The sequence below is a fragment of the Trichoderma asperellum genome, chromosome 1, assembly GCF_020647865.1.
Source record: "Trichoderma asperellum chromosome 1, complete sequence".
In the NCBI taxonomy this organism is placed as follows: Eukaryota; Fungi; Ascomycota; class Sordariomycetes; order Hypocreales; family Hypocreaceae; genus Trichoderma; species Trichoderma asperellum.
Window position 1 is genome coordinate 6948472 of NC_089415.1, and position 12792 is coordinate 6961263.

General features: G+C 49.8%; 4 protein-coding genes across 4 annotated transcripts; 2 read left to right on the forward strand and 2 right to left on the reverse strand.

Moving 5' to 3' along the window:
- The first annotated feature begins 590 nt into the window (after window positions 1-590).
- On the forward strand, window positions 591-1152 carry TrAFT101_002215 (uncharacterized protein). Its single transcript, XM_024907862.2, has 2 exons — window positions 591-666; window positions 715-1152. The coding sequence occupies exons 1-2, from the start codon at window positions 664-666 to the stop codon at window positions 1126-1128; spliced, it is 417 nt and encodes a 138-aa protein (XP_024763337.1). The 5' UTR covers window positions 591-663; the 3' UTR covers window positions 1129-1152.
- A 1543-nt stretch (window positions 1153-2695) lies between these two features.
- TrAFT101_002216 (uncharacterized protein) lies at window positions 2696-4599 on the forward strand. The gene is made up of 2 exons (XM_024899572.2): window positions 2696-2837; window positions 2929-4599. Exons 1-2 carry the CDS (start codon window positions 2785-2787, stop codon window positions 4382-4384), a joined length of 1509 nt encoding a protein of 502 aa, XP_024763338.2. The 5' UTR covers window positions 2696-2784; the 3' UTR covers window positions 4385-4599.
- Window positions 4600-4606: 7 nt separating this feature from the next.
- Window positions 4607-8964, reverse strand: TrAFT101_002217 (uncharacterized protein). The gene is made up of 3 exons (XM_024906460.2): window positions 8071-8964; window positions 7420-7980; window positions 4607-7317 (listed from the first exon to the last, which is right to left on the reverse strand). The coding sequence occupies exons 1-3, from the start codon at window positions 8170-8172 to the stop codon at window positions 4903-4905; spliced, it is 3078 nt and encodes a 1025-aa protein (XP_024763339.2). The 5' UTR covers window positions 8173-8964; the 3' UTR covers window positions 4607-4902.
- Window positions 8965-11871: 2907 nt separating this feature from the next.
- On the reverse strand, window positions 11872-12144 carry TrAFT101_002218 (uncharacterized protein; the record flags this gene model as incomplete). The annotated part of the gene is made up of 1 exon (XM_066126536.1): window positions 11872-12144. One exon carries the CDS (start codon window positions 12142-12144, stop codon window positions 11872-11874), a length of 273 nt encoding a protein of 90 aa, XP_065982639.1.
- Between the last annotated feature and the right edge of the window lie 648 nt (window positions 12145-12792).

A 12792-nucleotide genomic window follows, 5' to 3' on the forward strand; every position in this document is an offset into this window, starting at 1 on the left:
TTCAAAGATGAACATATAGGTAAAAGCCATAAGGTCTGTGAGATTGGCAATGCAAACAAGTGAATGATCCGGCTGAGGTAAAAAAAAGTCTATACTATTGATTCCAATCACGTCTCCCTCAATCAGTGGATTATCCGCAGCACGGGAAGATGGGTTCAAGTTTTTTGTTCCTCATCGGATACCGCGAGACATAGCACATCAGTGAGTAAGCATAGTAGGCTAATGCAAGGAGTAAAAAAAATACTGATAAACACACTCATCGGTGAGACCAATGGCAGCTTGAATAGTTTTTCTTTGTATAGGCCATAGAACTAGACGACCTTCCGCATGGTTTCTTTGTTTGGCATTTGGCTGTGATATTTGACCTTGGTAAAAATATATTGTGGAAATTTCGCTAATACGATTGCGGAAATGAGGTTCTGAGTTTTCTCTCTGTTGCGATGCATTGATGTAGGTCCATCCGCATCCGTCGATTGTGTGACAATTGCTTTCGTCATAACTTTAAAATCATTCCACTGCGTCGAAAAGTATTGATGCTCGCGGTGGACACTACAGATATAAAATTGGCACACATCCCCGATGGAAAAAAAAAAGTCTCTCGGATATTAGGTGTGTACAATTATTCATCTCCCTTAGAACAACATCTTATGACAATATCTTAAAATGGTACAGGATCATATTTTATTCGAAATGAATCTCAGCTTACCGTAGCAGGTCCGCATAGAAATATATGTCAACGGCAGGCTTCTGCCAAGGAGCATTCTTGTGCCACCCCCTGAGGAGCCTCCTGCTTGTTGTCATTGTGGAGGACAGAGCAAGAAATTCATAACTCGCTCAACAAATCGGAACGGAAACGCAGGACGGCCGTATTATAAATGCACTTGCTGCTCGAAATTCCTTGCATTTGCTGATGATCGAGGAAACGATCCTAACAATCCAAGGTGCGATTGTGGAGTTTCCAGTAAGAGACAGCTGGCAAGCCGTGAGAAGGGACGCAAGATACACTACGTATGCAGGCTGGGTAAATGTAACTTTTATGATGTGCAACTAAGCGCAATTGACGGCAGTGTAGCGACGGTGGAAGGAGATGAGCTTGCATCAGCATTGGCTATGCTAAGTATATTCTAATATATCTACGTGAGCTTTTTTCAAGTGCTTGATAGCAAGTGATTCTTGGATTATGATAACCCTGCAATATTGTATCGTGGTGCGTAGATGACGGCAATGGCCCTTAATATCCTCGCGCTCTGCACCAACTTGACTCATGCACTATTCAAGGGAAACGGCCAAATAGCAGTCTTTTGTTGTCACGGGAATAACATTCTTTCTTCGAAACCCCTTCATTTCTCCGAGATGTGCTGCTCTATAGGCTTATGTCAGGTAAATTGCAGAACCAAACTCCCTGGCTTTTCATTCAAAATAAATAGCTCGCATGACCCATCACTAGAATAGTCATGGGCTGTAGAAGAATTCCACAGCTCGAAGCAGCAAATTGACCAACCCTTCAAGCCTGACAGCATTGTTCAGTGTGAAAACCACAAGGCAATATGTATAATCCCATCTTGGACATAAGCTGAAGTAAACTAATGCCTGGTCTCGCTTTTCAAACTTTACCACAGTCTCCGGCGTAATTCCTACAGAAGTCCATCCCTTCTACTGTACTGGCGCTGTTAAATCATCCAGCTTACAAACTCCAAGCCAGCTCGTGTGGCGGCCAATGAGACGCGCGCCAGCGCCTGACAATCCTCCGTTTTTAGTATTGTTGCGTTGAGTCTAATGGTAGACGGCGTGTACTTGTGTAAGAGCTCGATGGTATGGCTGAACCTAAGTTCATAGATGCGTATAACAAAATAACAAAACAAAGGACTTGCGAATCCGCCCATTTAACTAATCATTGTTCTCGTTATATCCCACCATGATGGTGGCTACAAGTATGCCCATCAATGCATCCCGTCACACTAAGGACAACTTACGTATTCCGTAGTTCAACTGGAAGTTTTTACGGGTATTCGCTAAAATCAGCCAACGCTACTACGGTAAGTACTGTAAGTACGACTCATTCTCCAAGATAGAATGAAACAAAAATCAATAATAACCATTGCCATAATATCATCCAACCCGGCTTGCACTCGTTGTTCATTGCCATTGCTAATAAATACCACATAATACAACTATCATGCACACGGCATAGCCATAAATCCTTCTTGTTGCTTCCCCGTAGACTTAACTCCATTCTGTAGTGGGTATTCGTTTAGCGCATCCGCGTCACCAAAGAAAAATTCAAGCGACTTGATCGTATCGTATACTGTTTATGGTCAAGCTTCGGACAAGCAGATGCCGCGCCCATCCCTATCTTTTAATCGGGTGCCTGTTGCTTACTAGCAGTTAGAATGAGTGGCCGCCTTTGACCAATTGTAACAGGGACGAAAGCCATTATTAGTTTCCTCTCGGGTGTCTCAAACATCCCGAGAAAACATGTGGCATTATTTATTATTCATCCTTGACCGACCCTTTACTCTTCTTTTCTAGCTTTTCTCTTCCTCTCTGGACGTGTGAACATCTCAATAGAAGGCTTCATCTACTCCATCTTTTGTATCCAATTGTCATATTTTTTTTTAAGTCAAAGTTTTCTCTAATATTGTAACTCACCATCTTGTACCAAAAAGGGGCCGATCTCAACCAGGCACCAGAACTCATCCGCAACCTCTTACCCATAAACTCCAATTTAGACAGGTTTTTCGCCAAAGTCACTTTTACCAATTGGACAGATCCAAACCCATCACAATGCTTGCCGACAACTCCACCAGTCCCCAGATTCTCCGCAAACTCGGCCACAGGTGAGCAATTCACATGTAAACTCCAAATGTCTTATATACATACATACATCTTCAATTCTACGCAACGTTATACCAACTAAACAAAACTCAGTGAACACTTCTCCTCCACCCGTCACCATCTCGGCATCTACCGCTGCGTCACCGTCTCATGCCGCCATCTCTACCCCCAATCCTCACCTTCTCTCCCTCAAGGCGTCGAAATCAGCCCATCCTTCTTCGCTGCCCTCGCCTCCATTGTCAAACAGCAGCCCGCACTCCGCGTAGGCATTACCGGCGAGGACTCTGGCAACGCTCACTTCACGCACATCCCGCAATTTGATCTGCGTGACCACGTCTCTGTTCAATCAGTGCCCTGTGAGACGGCACAGGAGTATGAAGACAAAATCGCCGAGCATCAAGGCTGGGAACATGACCAGAAATGGCAGGACCTAGAAACACGCCCACCGTGGAGAGTCACAATCTTACGGCCCACCAGCAACAATGAAGCTATCTTGTCCCAGCTCGGCGGACAGGAAGACGTCTTCTTTGCCTTTCATCACTCCCTCATGGACGGAACCAGCGGCCGCCTCTTCCACGAGCTGCTGCTCTCAGCCCTGGCCGCCCACCAAGACCAGGATAAAGAAATCCCAACCGAGCTCTCTTTTCCAGAACCAGCCTCGCTCCCCGAGCCCCTCGAGGCCGCCGTCAACTTCACGCTCTCCTTCCGCTTCGTGGTCAGCATCCTGTGGAACCACTTCGCCCCCTCGTTCCTCAAGCCCAAGAAGCAGCCCATCTGGAGCGCCAAGCCCGTCGACTTCGCGTTGGCCTTCAAGACACGCATCAAGCCCGTCGACATCTCCCCCGAGACCTTGTCCGTCCTTCTAGACGCCTGCAGAAGCCACTCCGTCACGCTCACGGCGCTGCTTCACTCCCTCGTGCTGGCTTCGCTCGCCAAGCGTCTCTCTTCGTCTCCCGCAGAATCTCCCGCCTTTGTATCCGGCACGCCCATCAACCTCAGGCCATATCTCACCAAGAAGCCCGACGACAAGACATCCGGATCCACGACTCTGCGCTGCCTCGTCAGCACCTGCGACCACCAATTCTCCCCAAAGACCATCTCAGCCCTGCGTGCTCCCGACGCAGACATCAACGCGCTGATATGGGAAAACGCCCTCCAGGTCAAGAAAGAGCTCGCTGCCAAGCTCGCCCTCACCCCCAGAGACGACATCACGGCCATGCTCAAGTTTGTTGGCGACTGGGACGCTTTCTGGCGCGGCAAGGACGGCAAGCCGCGCACCGAGTCGTGGGAGATTAGCAACATTGGCGTGCTGAAGAGCGCTGAGACGGCAAACAACAGCCCCAAGGCCACTCGCATGTTATTCTCCAACGGCGCGATGGTTGCCGGGCCTCCTATTGGTGTTGACGTGGCGAGCGTTGCAGGATCCAAGCTCACTGTTAGCTTGTCCTGGCAGGATACAATTGTGGACGACGAGTTGATGGACCAGCTGAGAAGTGATTTACGAGGATATGCTGACAAGTTCTCCGAGACTGGCAGCTCTTTTGTCTAGATGAGATGGATTTTCTTCTTTTCTTATTCTATTCTCATTTTCATTTTTTTAGGAATACGATATTTATAATAATGATTCAGAGGGAGTGCTAATAAAAACCAACATCTGCCGTGGGATCGGCGATGATGGCACGCATTCATATATGCACCAATATTTCTCACCCTAATAGCCAAAGATCAAATGATAATCATGTAATTAATGTTTAATAAACACAAAATACACGTCGAACCGATGCAATCATAGTATAAAAATAAAAAAATAGTGTCGTAAGTATATTTCTTTCATGTCCTATCCAAACGAAAAGAAGAAAAGATGATAATGGATTTTCCTGTCCATGTATCGCAAAACCTCCCTGAATCGAAAGTATTATGCCTCTCTGTCTCTCATTCATCTCAATAGTCTGTCAATCGTCTAGTCTAAAACCCGTAAACGCCATGCAGAATCTCTCCAATATAAAAAAAAAACACAATATTTCTTCTCTCTTCTTCTACTTTTTTTTGGGTCTTCGCCCAGAGCCCTTACCAGCCTTGTCCAGGAGGCTTTGTCGGTCGAGACCCCCCTCTAAAGTAGTTATACTGCATAGGATCCGCTTCCGGACTTTCTACGTCCTCGTGCTGGGGAACGCCAGCATATCCTCGTGGCCCACCAATTCCTACACCAGGGGTTTGGGCTGGCGAGCCTACTGCTGGACTCCGAGCCCGATCCAGGGGAACTTCTTGGTAGCCTCTAAAAGGCCCGTCCATAGCAGGGCTCTGTGACCGTTCGTGAGATACATTCCGATATGATGTGGGTGGCACCATGGCAGGAACTGCAGCGTTGTGCACCAAGCCAGACGAGCTGGTATTCTCTTGAGAATAGAGCGGACTGCGCTGCCTGCTGATCGAGTCCTCGGCATAGGGGCTGGGTCGGTAGGCCGTTTCATGGGGCGGCGGCAGTCTCACGTTTCCTGGCGAAAATGGCGTGGCGTGGCGGTTGGATGGCGTCCCTGGCCTGGAGCCGCTGTCCAGCGAGCCGGGCGTTCCGGGCCGGTACCCGTCAAACTCCTTGCCGTAAATCTCGCCACCGCCATGTTCTTCAGTAAACTCTGCTCTGTTCTTGTAGTACTCAAAGTCCATTTGCGACTCAGAGACATACTCGAATCCGGGCACTCCATCGGCCGCCTTGCCTGGTTTGCCACCTTGCATGGAATTGAGGGCATACATGTCTGAATAGCCACTGACGCTCATCAAGTCGCCGGCAGGGCCCACCTCCCTACCATCCGTCAGTCGTCCTGAGTAGATGGACGGAAGCAGATTTTGTGCCTTCTGGTGAACCATGGGGGTGATGAGCGGCTTGTACAAAGCCGGGTGGCCAAATCGGCTAGCAAGCTTCTCGTTTCGGAGGTTGTTCTCCTTTTGCGCAGCAGTCGGACCACCCGGCCTTGCTGCTCCTCTTGTCTTGTAGTATCGCATCCGGTCGTCATAGGCTTTTCCGCAGTAAATCTTGAAGAAGACTAAGAGGACTGGCAAGGGGCACACGCAAAAGAATTGAATGTGCGTTCCCTCTCCGCGAACCCAGCACGTCAATAAAAAGACGCCGTTGGACAAGATGGTGCCAAAGATGAAGCGATTAAAAATGACACGCCAGAACAAACCACCTGACTCGGTTTTGGTGACGAAGCGGTACAAGATCAGATACTTCTTCAGGAAAGAATCAATGATAAAGTACAGCGCCGTTGCTATGAGGACGAGTGGCTGGATGCCCGCGAAGCACAACGTGACCGTCGAGTAGTACAGGAAATAGCAGTAATAGCTGGCATAGTCAAACGCCGGCGGCGCTGTCAATTCAATCAGCTCCCGGGGCGTAGGGCTAGAGAATGTCTTTGTGAAAAAGGCACTGATCAACGGCCACATCTGAGCGAGATCGATAGCGGCACCAAGCTGCCGCTGCAGAAGATACGTGATCCAAAATGGGCTGTTTCTGCAAAAGGCAATGAAAATACTAGCAGCAAGATCCTCTTTGATAATCGCATCCCATGCATTCTCGCCATTGTCAGCGTCATTGACGACGGAAACAACGAAAGACCAGATGACGCTAAAGAAAGAGAAGACAATGAGGTTGTTGAACACGAAGAAGGCGTAGAGCTTGGCCATGACGTGTCTCTCGCGTCCCGTCTTGGTCTTGTCTCCTGCCCTGATAGACAGGCGGCGGAAAATAACGGGGAGAGCCAGATAGACACCGGATGTGATGGCGGGGGAGGCGATACCCTGTACAATGCCCCAAAATTTGGTGTCTGCTTCCAGAGAATTCTGAAATCCTTTCCAGACTTTGCCCAGGTTGCTCAAGTTGACAAGGAAGATGGCGATCATGGCGTTGGGAGCAATCCAGAAGAAGGTGAGAAGGATGATCCAGAGACTGTTGAACCATCTCCTCCGGCTTCGAGTGGAGCTAGACAATGGCATATTCGGCCAGATGATGTCGATGGGTTTGGGCGCCAATTTAATTGTCGTGCCATGGGGCTTCTTTCGGCGGGTGAGGTAGGCAATCTCGTGCGCCTCGGCGACCTCTGAGTAACTGGCAAATCCAAAAGGCATGGAGCTTCGCTTGTCAACACTGGCACGAACCTCTCTGATTTCTACCTCGAGTTCTCGAATTCGCTGAGTGTAGTACTCAATGGCATCCAGTCGCTGGCCCTTTGGGTAGGTTCCATATGAACGATCCTTCTTGGAGGGCTTGCAGGTTGGCCGTGGTGGCAGGTTATTGGGATTTTTGAGATACTTGGCCAGTACTTTTTCCAACTTGCGAACAGCTCGGTCGTGCGCCGCAATGAGGTCGGGGAGATCTTTGACGTTTCGGGCAATGGCAGTTCGCGCGAAAGACGAGTTGGGAGCGACACCATCGATAATACGTGCGATACCTTCATCAGAACATCCTTGTTTGGGAATATCATACAGCTATTTTTAATGAGGCAGACAGACTGTCAGTTACTTGTTGTCATCTTGGGAGAGGAGAGGGAAAACAGGGGATCGCAATGTTGAATCATTGGCAGGGCTTACCATTAGTGTTCGCGAGTGCAGACTATTTTGGTAGTCTTCACTCTCAAAATATTTGCGACGAAGCTGCGTGATTCTGCGATAGTTCCACCAAAGGAAGAAGCAGACGATGATGTCGAAGAGCCAAGCAACGACGACCTGAGCCCACAGATTTTTACCCCAGAGATTCAAGGGCGTGACTTCCAAGATCCAACTGGTCGAGTCCTGGACAGTGTTTGTGGAATCTGCTACGGACAATTTGTAATGGACGGGGATGAGTACACCGACGCCGATGATGGCGAGGATCACGAAGATGTTGCGACACATGCGCATAACGCGCAAGAAGATGGTGGCATCCATGCCAATCTGTTGAACCAGCTTTTCCTCGTGAGTGCTCATCAAGGGGAGGACCCATGACCACGGCTTCTTGCCCAGAGGCGGCGGAGCGTGTTTCTCGTCGACATGTTTTAGCTTCGGTGCGTAGACACTCTGGTTGTAGGGTCTTATGAAAGAGAACAGCAGGGCGACTATGGCTGTGAAGCCGAGAGAAGTACCCAGCGCAGAGTAAACGGAAGCCGATGCAAGCTGCAGGAATGAGATTAGACAAAGAGCAGAGAAGACAGGAAGAAAGCATAGGCTCGCAAGTGCTACGCCCACTAAGCGAATCTAACTGACCGTGCCTGAAAAGGGATCTTTAAGCAGATTCAGAAGCTCCTCGGCGGGAGTTTCGTTGTCGCGCGCCCGAAGCCATTGTAGGATGGGCTCCTGAAAGGTCATGTTGCAGGCTTGTGTGCCCGTCTAGGGCAGAAAGATTTGTAAATTAGACAAAATCAAACGGGCGTTAATAAGCGAGAACAAAGCGCAATTCGATGCCAGGCGGGTGTTTGTTCCACGCAGTGGAAGCGGTCGAAACAATTCTGCAAGCGATTCTGCGTCGAGCAGCAGATTCCGCGGCCAGTCGTCGCTCAATCAAGAGCTCGAGGGCTGGAGGAGGAACGCGTCGAGAGCGTGCGCCAGAAGTGCGCAATCCGAGTGAGTTGCGTCACCAGCGTGATGTCAGGGGGCACGTCGCTTCGCAAGATGCCTGTCCGTTCCCAGTCGCTAAATCAGGTAGCGAGCAGCAAGAGAAAACGAGAGTAGAAAAACGAAGGAGGAAAGGAAAAAACAGAATAAAGAGGCCAAGGCACCGGCGCCGTTATACAAGACAAAAAAACGAGAGACGCTCTCCGCTAGTGAATCGCAGATGAGCCGGGCATTTGGATGAAGAAGAAAAAACGAAGGAAGAGGAAAGAAAGAGGAAAAGCTCGGCTGGACCAGGGGTCATCCGATGGGGTTTCGAGTGGACAGGTGAGCAGGAAAAGAGGGAACCTGACCAGGATGGGCTCGATTCCTGGACGGGGATGGTCTCGCGCGGCTTTGGCAGCGTTGAGGATCACAGATGGCATCGGGGCCCAAGCTCTGGGATGGAGAAGCGAGACAAGTGTCCAGGGAGAGGCTCCGCTCGAATAGGCTGCTGCAGTGGCGGCTGCGTCCATGCGTCCATCGACTGTGTGTATCCATCCGCGCGGGAAAAAAAAAAAGATGGAGATTGGGGCCAAGGTGAAGCAGTAGTCGAAGAATCTACAGAGCTTGCGAGGAAAAAAGAAGGTGGTCACGCATGTGCTGGCCCTGGATGATAATCGATAGCGACAAGAGTATGTACCCAAAGATACGTGTGCATCCGGTGATGAGCGCAGTGCAACGCTTCGTATCCTTGATGTACTAGCTACAGATGGACCGCTACGCATGCAACCAACAAAGACAGAAATTGTAGGCGCAACAGCACCCTCGATGCGCTACAGTGCAGGACAGCGTTGGCAGCCAAGAATTACTCGGCCCAGCTTACTGCCTTGACTGGAAAAATGGAGACGTTTGTTTCAGCAGACATTTTCGTTCCCTTCGCCTTGTTTTACGCTTGGCCCAAGTGGACGTGTTGCGCACAACGGCCAGACCGTACGCGCGCCATTCCCATTGGCCTCGGCCCCTGTCCGCGTTGCCCCTTGTGGGTTCCTCTCCAGCGCCCCTCTGGCCGTGGACGGGGCGCGGTGGCCACTAAAACGGGCTCGACGAGAGAAAAAGGCGTTGAAAGGTTGCTATTTTTGCGACCCCTTAAAGCCACTGCAGCGTTAGCGCCTGGCTGCTGTTTTAGCATCGAGTTGGTTCCCTGGGCCGGTGGTGGCTGTTTGATGCCAGGCACCGGCGGAGTGGGTCGGGGGGCGCGAATGAATGAATACGAGCCGTGGCAGTCAGTCAAGCAAGATGCTAGTCATCAGCAGGACACGAGGCATGACAGCGCTGCAAAATCTCGTGCAGGGCATTTGCTCGATGGCAGCAGCGCTTATAGGTAGATGGACAGACGGGCGCTGGAGAGTGTCAACCTACTATACCTAAGCAATATTGAGCCAACATATTTAGGTACCTTGGTAGTGCCATCCATGCAGATAAACTCTGCACTACTGTCACGGTTAGGAAGGTACCGCACCACCTAAATGCCGCTACTTGGTAGCGCTCTCAGCTGCATTTGCTCGATGACATCCTCAGTGACCAGTCGGTTTCTTGCATCCAACGTCAAAAATATAGATATTTTTATCTTCCATCATCTCTCTATTTCTTGCATGCTTCGTATATGCTGCTGCTACGATTTATGTGTTGCTTTGTATTAATAACTCGTCCCAGTGCTTGCTTACCGTCATCTGAGAAATGCAGCTGCTTGCCCGGAATACAGTCGTGCCGACTCTACAGATCATCGCCGTGGCGGGGTGGCCTCTGAGTGATCCTCGCTGGGATGCGTGAACAAAATGCCTGCCAAGTTGCTGTCTTTTGCCACCATGTCCGCGATCGACACTCGTAACCACCGTCGGTGCGACCAGCATCTCGATCGGAAGACACAGGGCAAGCCGCGGGAATCGCCCGCGCTGTTCTTTGCTATTTTTTGCCTTCCTCACGACTAAATGAAAAGACGCTACATACAACAATGATGCAGCGTCTATGACTACGTATGTAGGTATTTCTTGGCTCTTATCTCAGCGCAGAGAACGGCCTAAGCACGCAGAATGCTTGGGCCTGGCAGCGGCAGGGCCAAGAGCTGGGCGGCTGTAGCCGATCTGTGCTTCGCCACAGATGGTGACGATCTGCCAGCTACCCCGGGCTTGTGTCTTGGTTGACTGGTCGATTGACGAATGGATGGTAGTATTTATTGCATCAGTACGTACTGCCGCCGCCGCTGCTGCTGCCGCTGCATCTTCACCAGCTCGCATGTCCTTCTACAAGCAAGAGGGGAGATCGTACCGGCCGCATCTCCATGTTGTTAAATATAGGTTGGTGTGCCTCGTATGCACTCCATCCGTAATAACACCTGCAGGCGGTGGTTTATGCATAGCACCTTGTCGATACGGTTATCGCGGTCGTTGAGCTCAAATTGGGGCTTACCATCCCTGCTTGGCCTCGGGCGATTGAATGCACTCTAGTCCATTACTGGAATCTGCACAACGTACCCGCTGTCGCTGGGGATGATTTCTTCGGTGCTATCCCAGTGACGTTTACAGAGCTCGCAGGGCACCGTTATCTACATGTAAGTACATGTAAGCAGTGGCCGTTTTCAATTTCACTTCCCATCATGCGATATACATTCGCATTTATGCAATCAGCGCGCCCAGAGTGCTTCTACTCTATTCTTCGTCTCCTCATCAGTCGCACATATACATAGAGGCCTCCGTAGTCGTGTCCTGAGTTGCAATATCTATACGAGCAAAGTTTGAATCTTGTGGCTATAATTGGCAGTGATGGGATTGCGCGCATGCCATACTCTTTCAATTCTTCCCCTGAATCTAATCCCAGCGACAGCGTGCAGCGAAGCCCCTGCATTGCGTCCCGCGGCGAGCCATTCATGAGTGGAGGCATCACTCCACCATGGCCTCTTTTATTGTCCGTCTGTCCGGGGCGAACAGGGGGGAGAGCTATTCAGTTGATGATGTCTTTGGGACCGCAAAGTGGAAACGCACACAAAAGTAGTACTAAGAACGTTGAATTCATAAGAGAAAAAAAATGGTCTCGTTACATTATGTATATCGTAGTAACAGATGCAGTAGAGTAAATGCAGTAGCAACAATAGCAGAAACCTACCGCTGACTCTTGTGATATAACAAGGTAAGTATATACAAAGAGTGATATAGCTGTGTGCTTGTCGTTATGAGATTCTATTTTCTTCTCATATTTGTCTCCCATGTTTCTGCCAATCTCTCTACCATTATATCAACCCTGCTTCACATCTTTCAGCCACACCTGCTGCCGCACAAGATATACACACATAAGTGACTTGAACCACCCATGATAGTTGTCCCTTTCCACCATGTCGCGGCACTGAAAGTTCTCCTCAAACACCAGCGGCAAAGAAGCAATGCCCTGGCAGCTAGTGCGCCAGTAGGTCCTGCACTCGACCTACTGGCTCATGCCCAGCCTGGTGTCCCACAAGCGCAGCGACACGGACGCTGTCCTCGTCGTATAGCACCGCCCCAGCTCGATGTGCGCAATCTCTCGAGCGGTTCGAGCGGGGGCGGGGGCAGCGCTCGATGTCGTCGTTGGCGTACTGGTTGCTGCAGCGGCGGTCGTAGGGGGTAGACGTTGGTGACGTTGGTGGTGGCCCTCTCGATCTCGTCCATGCCGCGGATGGTCCACAGCTTCTTGGCGAGGCTGCCCGTGTTCCAGAACCATGGCGGTTTTACTTGCCTGGGGAGGATGTCCTATGAGAACGAGAGTGAGCAGCATAAGGAGGAGGTGAGAGCTGTAAAGTGCATTGTGCCTTGTAATACTACTCTGCTGTAAAATAGTTGTTTGCTTAATTTTTTTTTTTTTGTTGTTTGCCGGAGGACTGCCTGATGAGCGTGGTCTTGGAGATTGGATTGTGATGTTGAAGTCGGAAGCTGAATGTGCATTTATATCTATACGTGGCGCGTATACGAAGTATAGCTTCAGGTTTATAAACTCCAATCACATAAAAGGCTTATACTTCGATATCATATATTAATAGCCTCCAGTGTATTGCCAGCCACTAAAGCTACAATTAGAAGCTCGGATGGCTTCGATAATCTTAAAATTTGAAGCGCTCGCTCATAGATATATGATTCAAGCTGATGACAGATCAGGAACTTTGTAAGAGCCATAAAGCGAAGAGGGTAAATCTAATCTATACATAAGGTATTACCTAGATGATATAGTGCTTGGTAGGGAAATTCTCAAAGTATAAGCACCTATAGAAAGTATAACCACACAGTGTGCTGATTGCATGTAGAAGATGGTTGTGGGCTGTATCTCGTGTCCTCTCCATACGCGCCGTGCATCTGGGGTTCGATTTAATCTCTT

Coding starts and splice junctions, on each gene's coding strand:
- TrAFT101_002217 (XM_024906460.2), bottom strand. CDS start 8,172: ATGACCTTTCAGGAGCCCATCCTACAATGGCTTCGGGCGCGCGACAAC. Junction 7,981..8,070: donor AAGATCCCTTTTCAGGCACG/GTCAGTTAGATT, acceptor TCATTCCTGCAG/CTTGCATCGGCTTCCGTTTA. Junction 7,318..7,419: donor TGCACTCGCGAACACTAATG/GTAAGCCCTGCC, acceptor CATTAAAAATAG/CTGTATGATATTCCCAAACA.
- TrAFT101_002216 (XM_024899572.2), top strand. CDS start 2,785: ATGCTTGCCGACAACTCCACCAGTCCCCAGATTCTCCGCAAACTCGGC. Junction 2,838..2,928: donor CTCCGCAAACTCGGCCACAG/GTGAGCAATTCA, acceptor AACAAAACTCAG/TGAACACTTCTCCTCCACCC.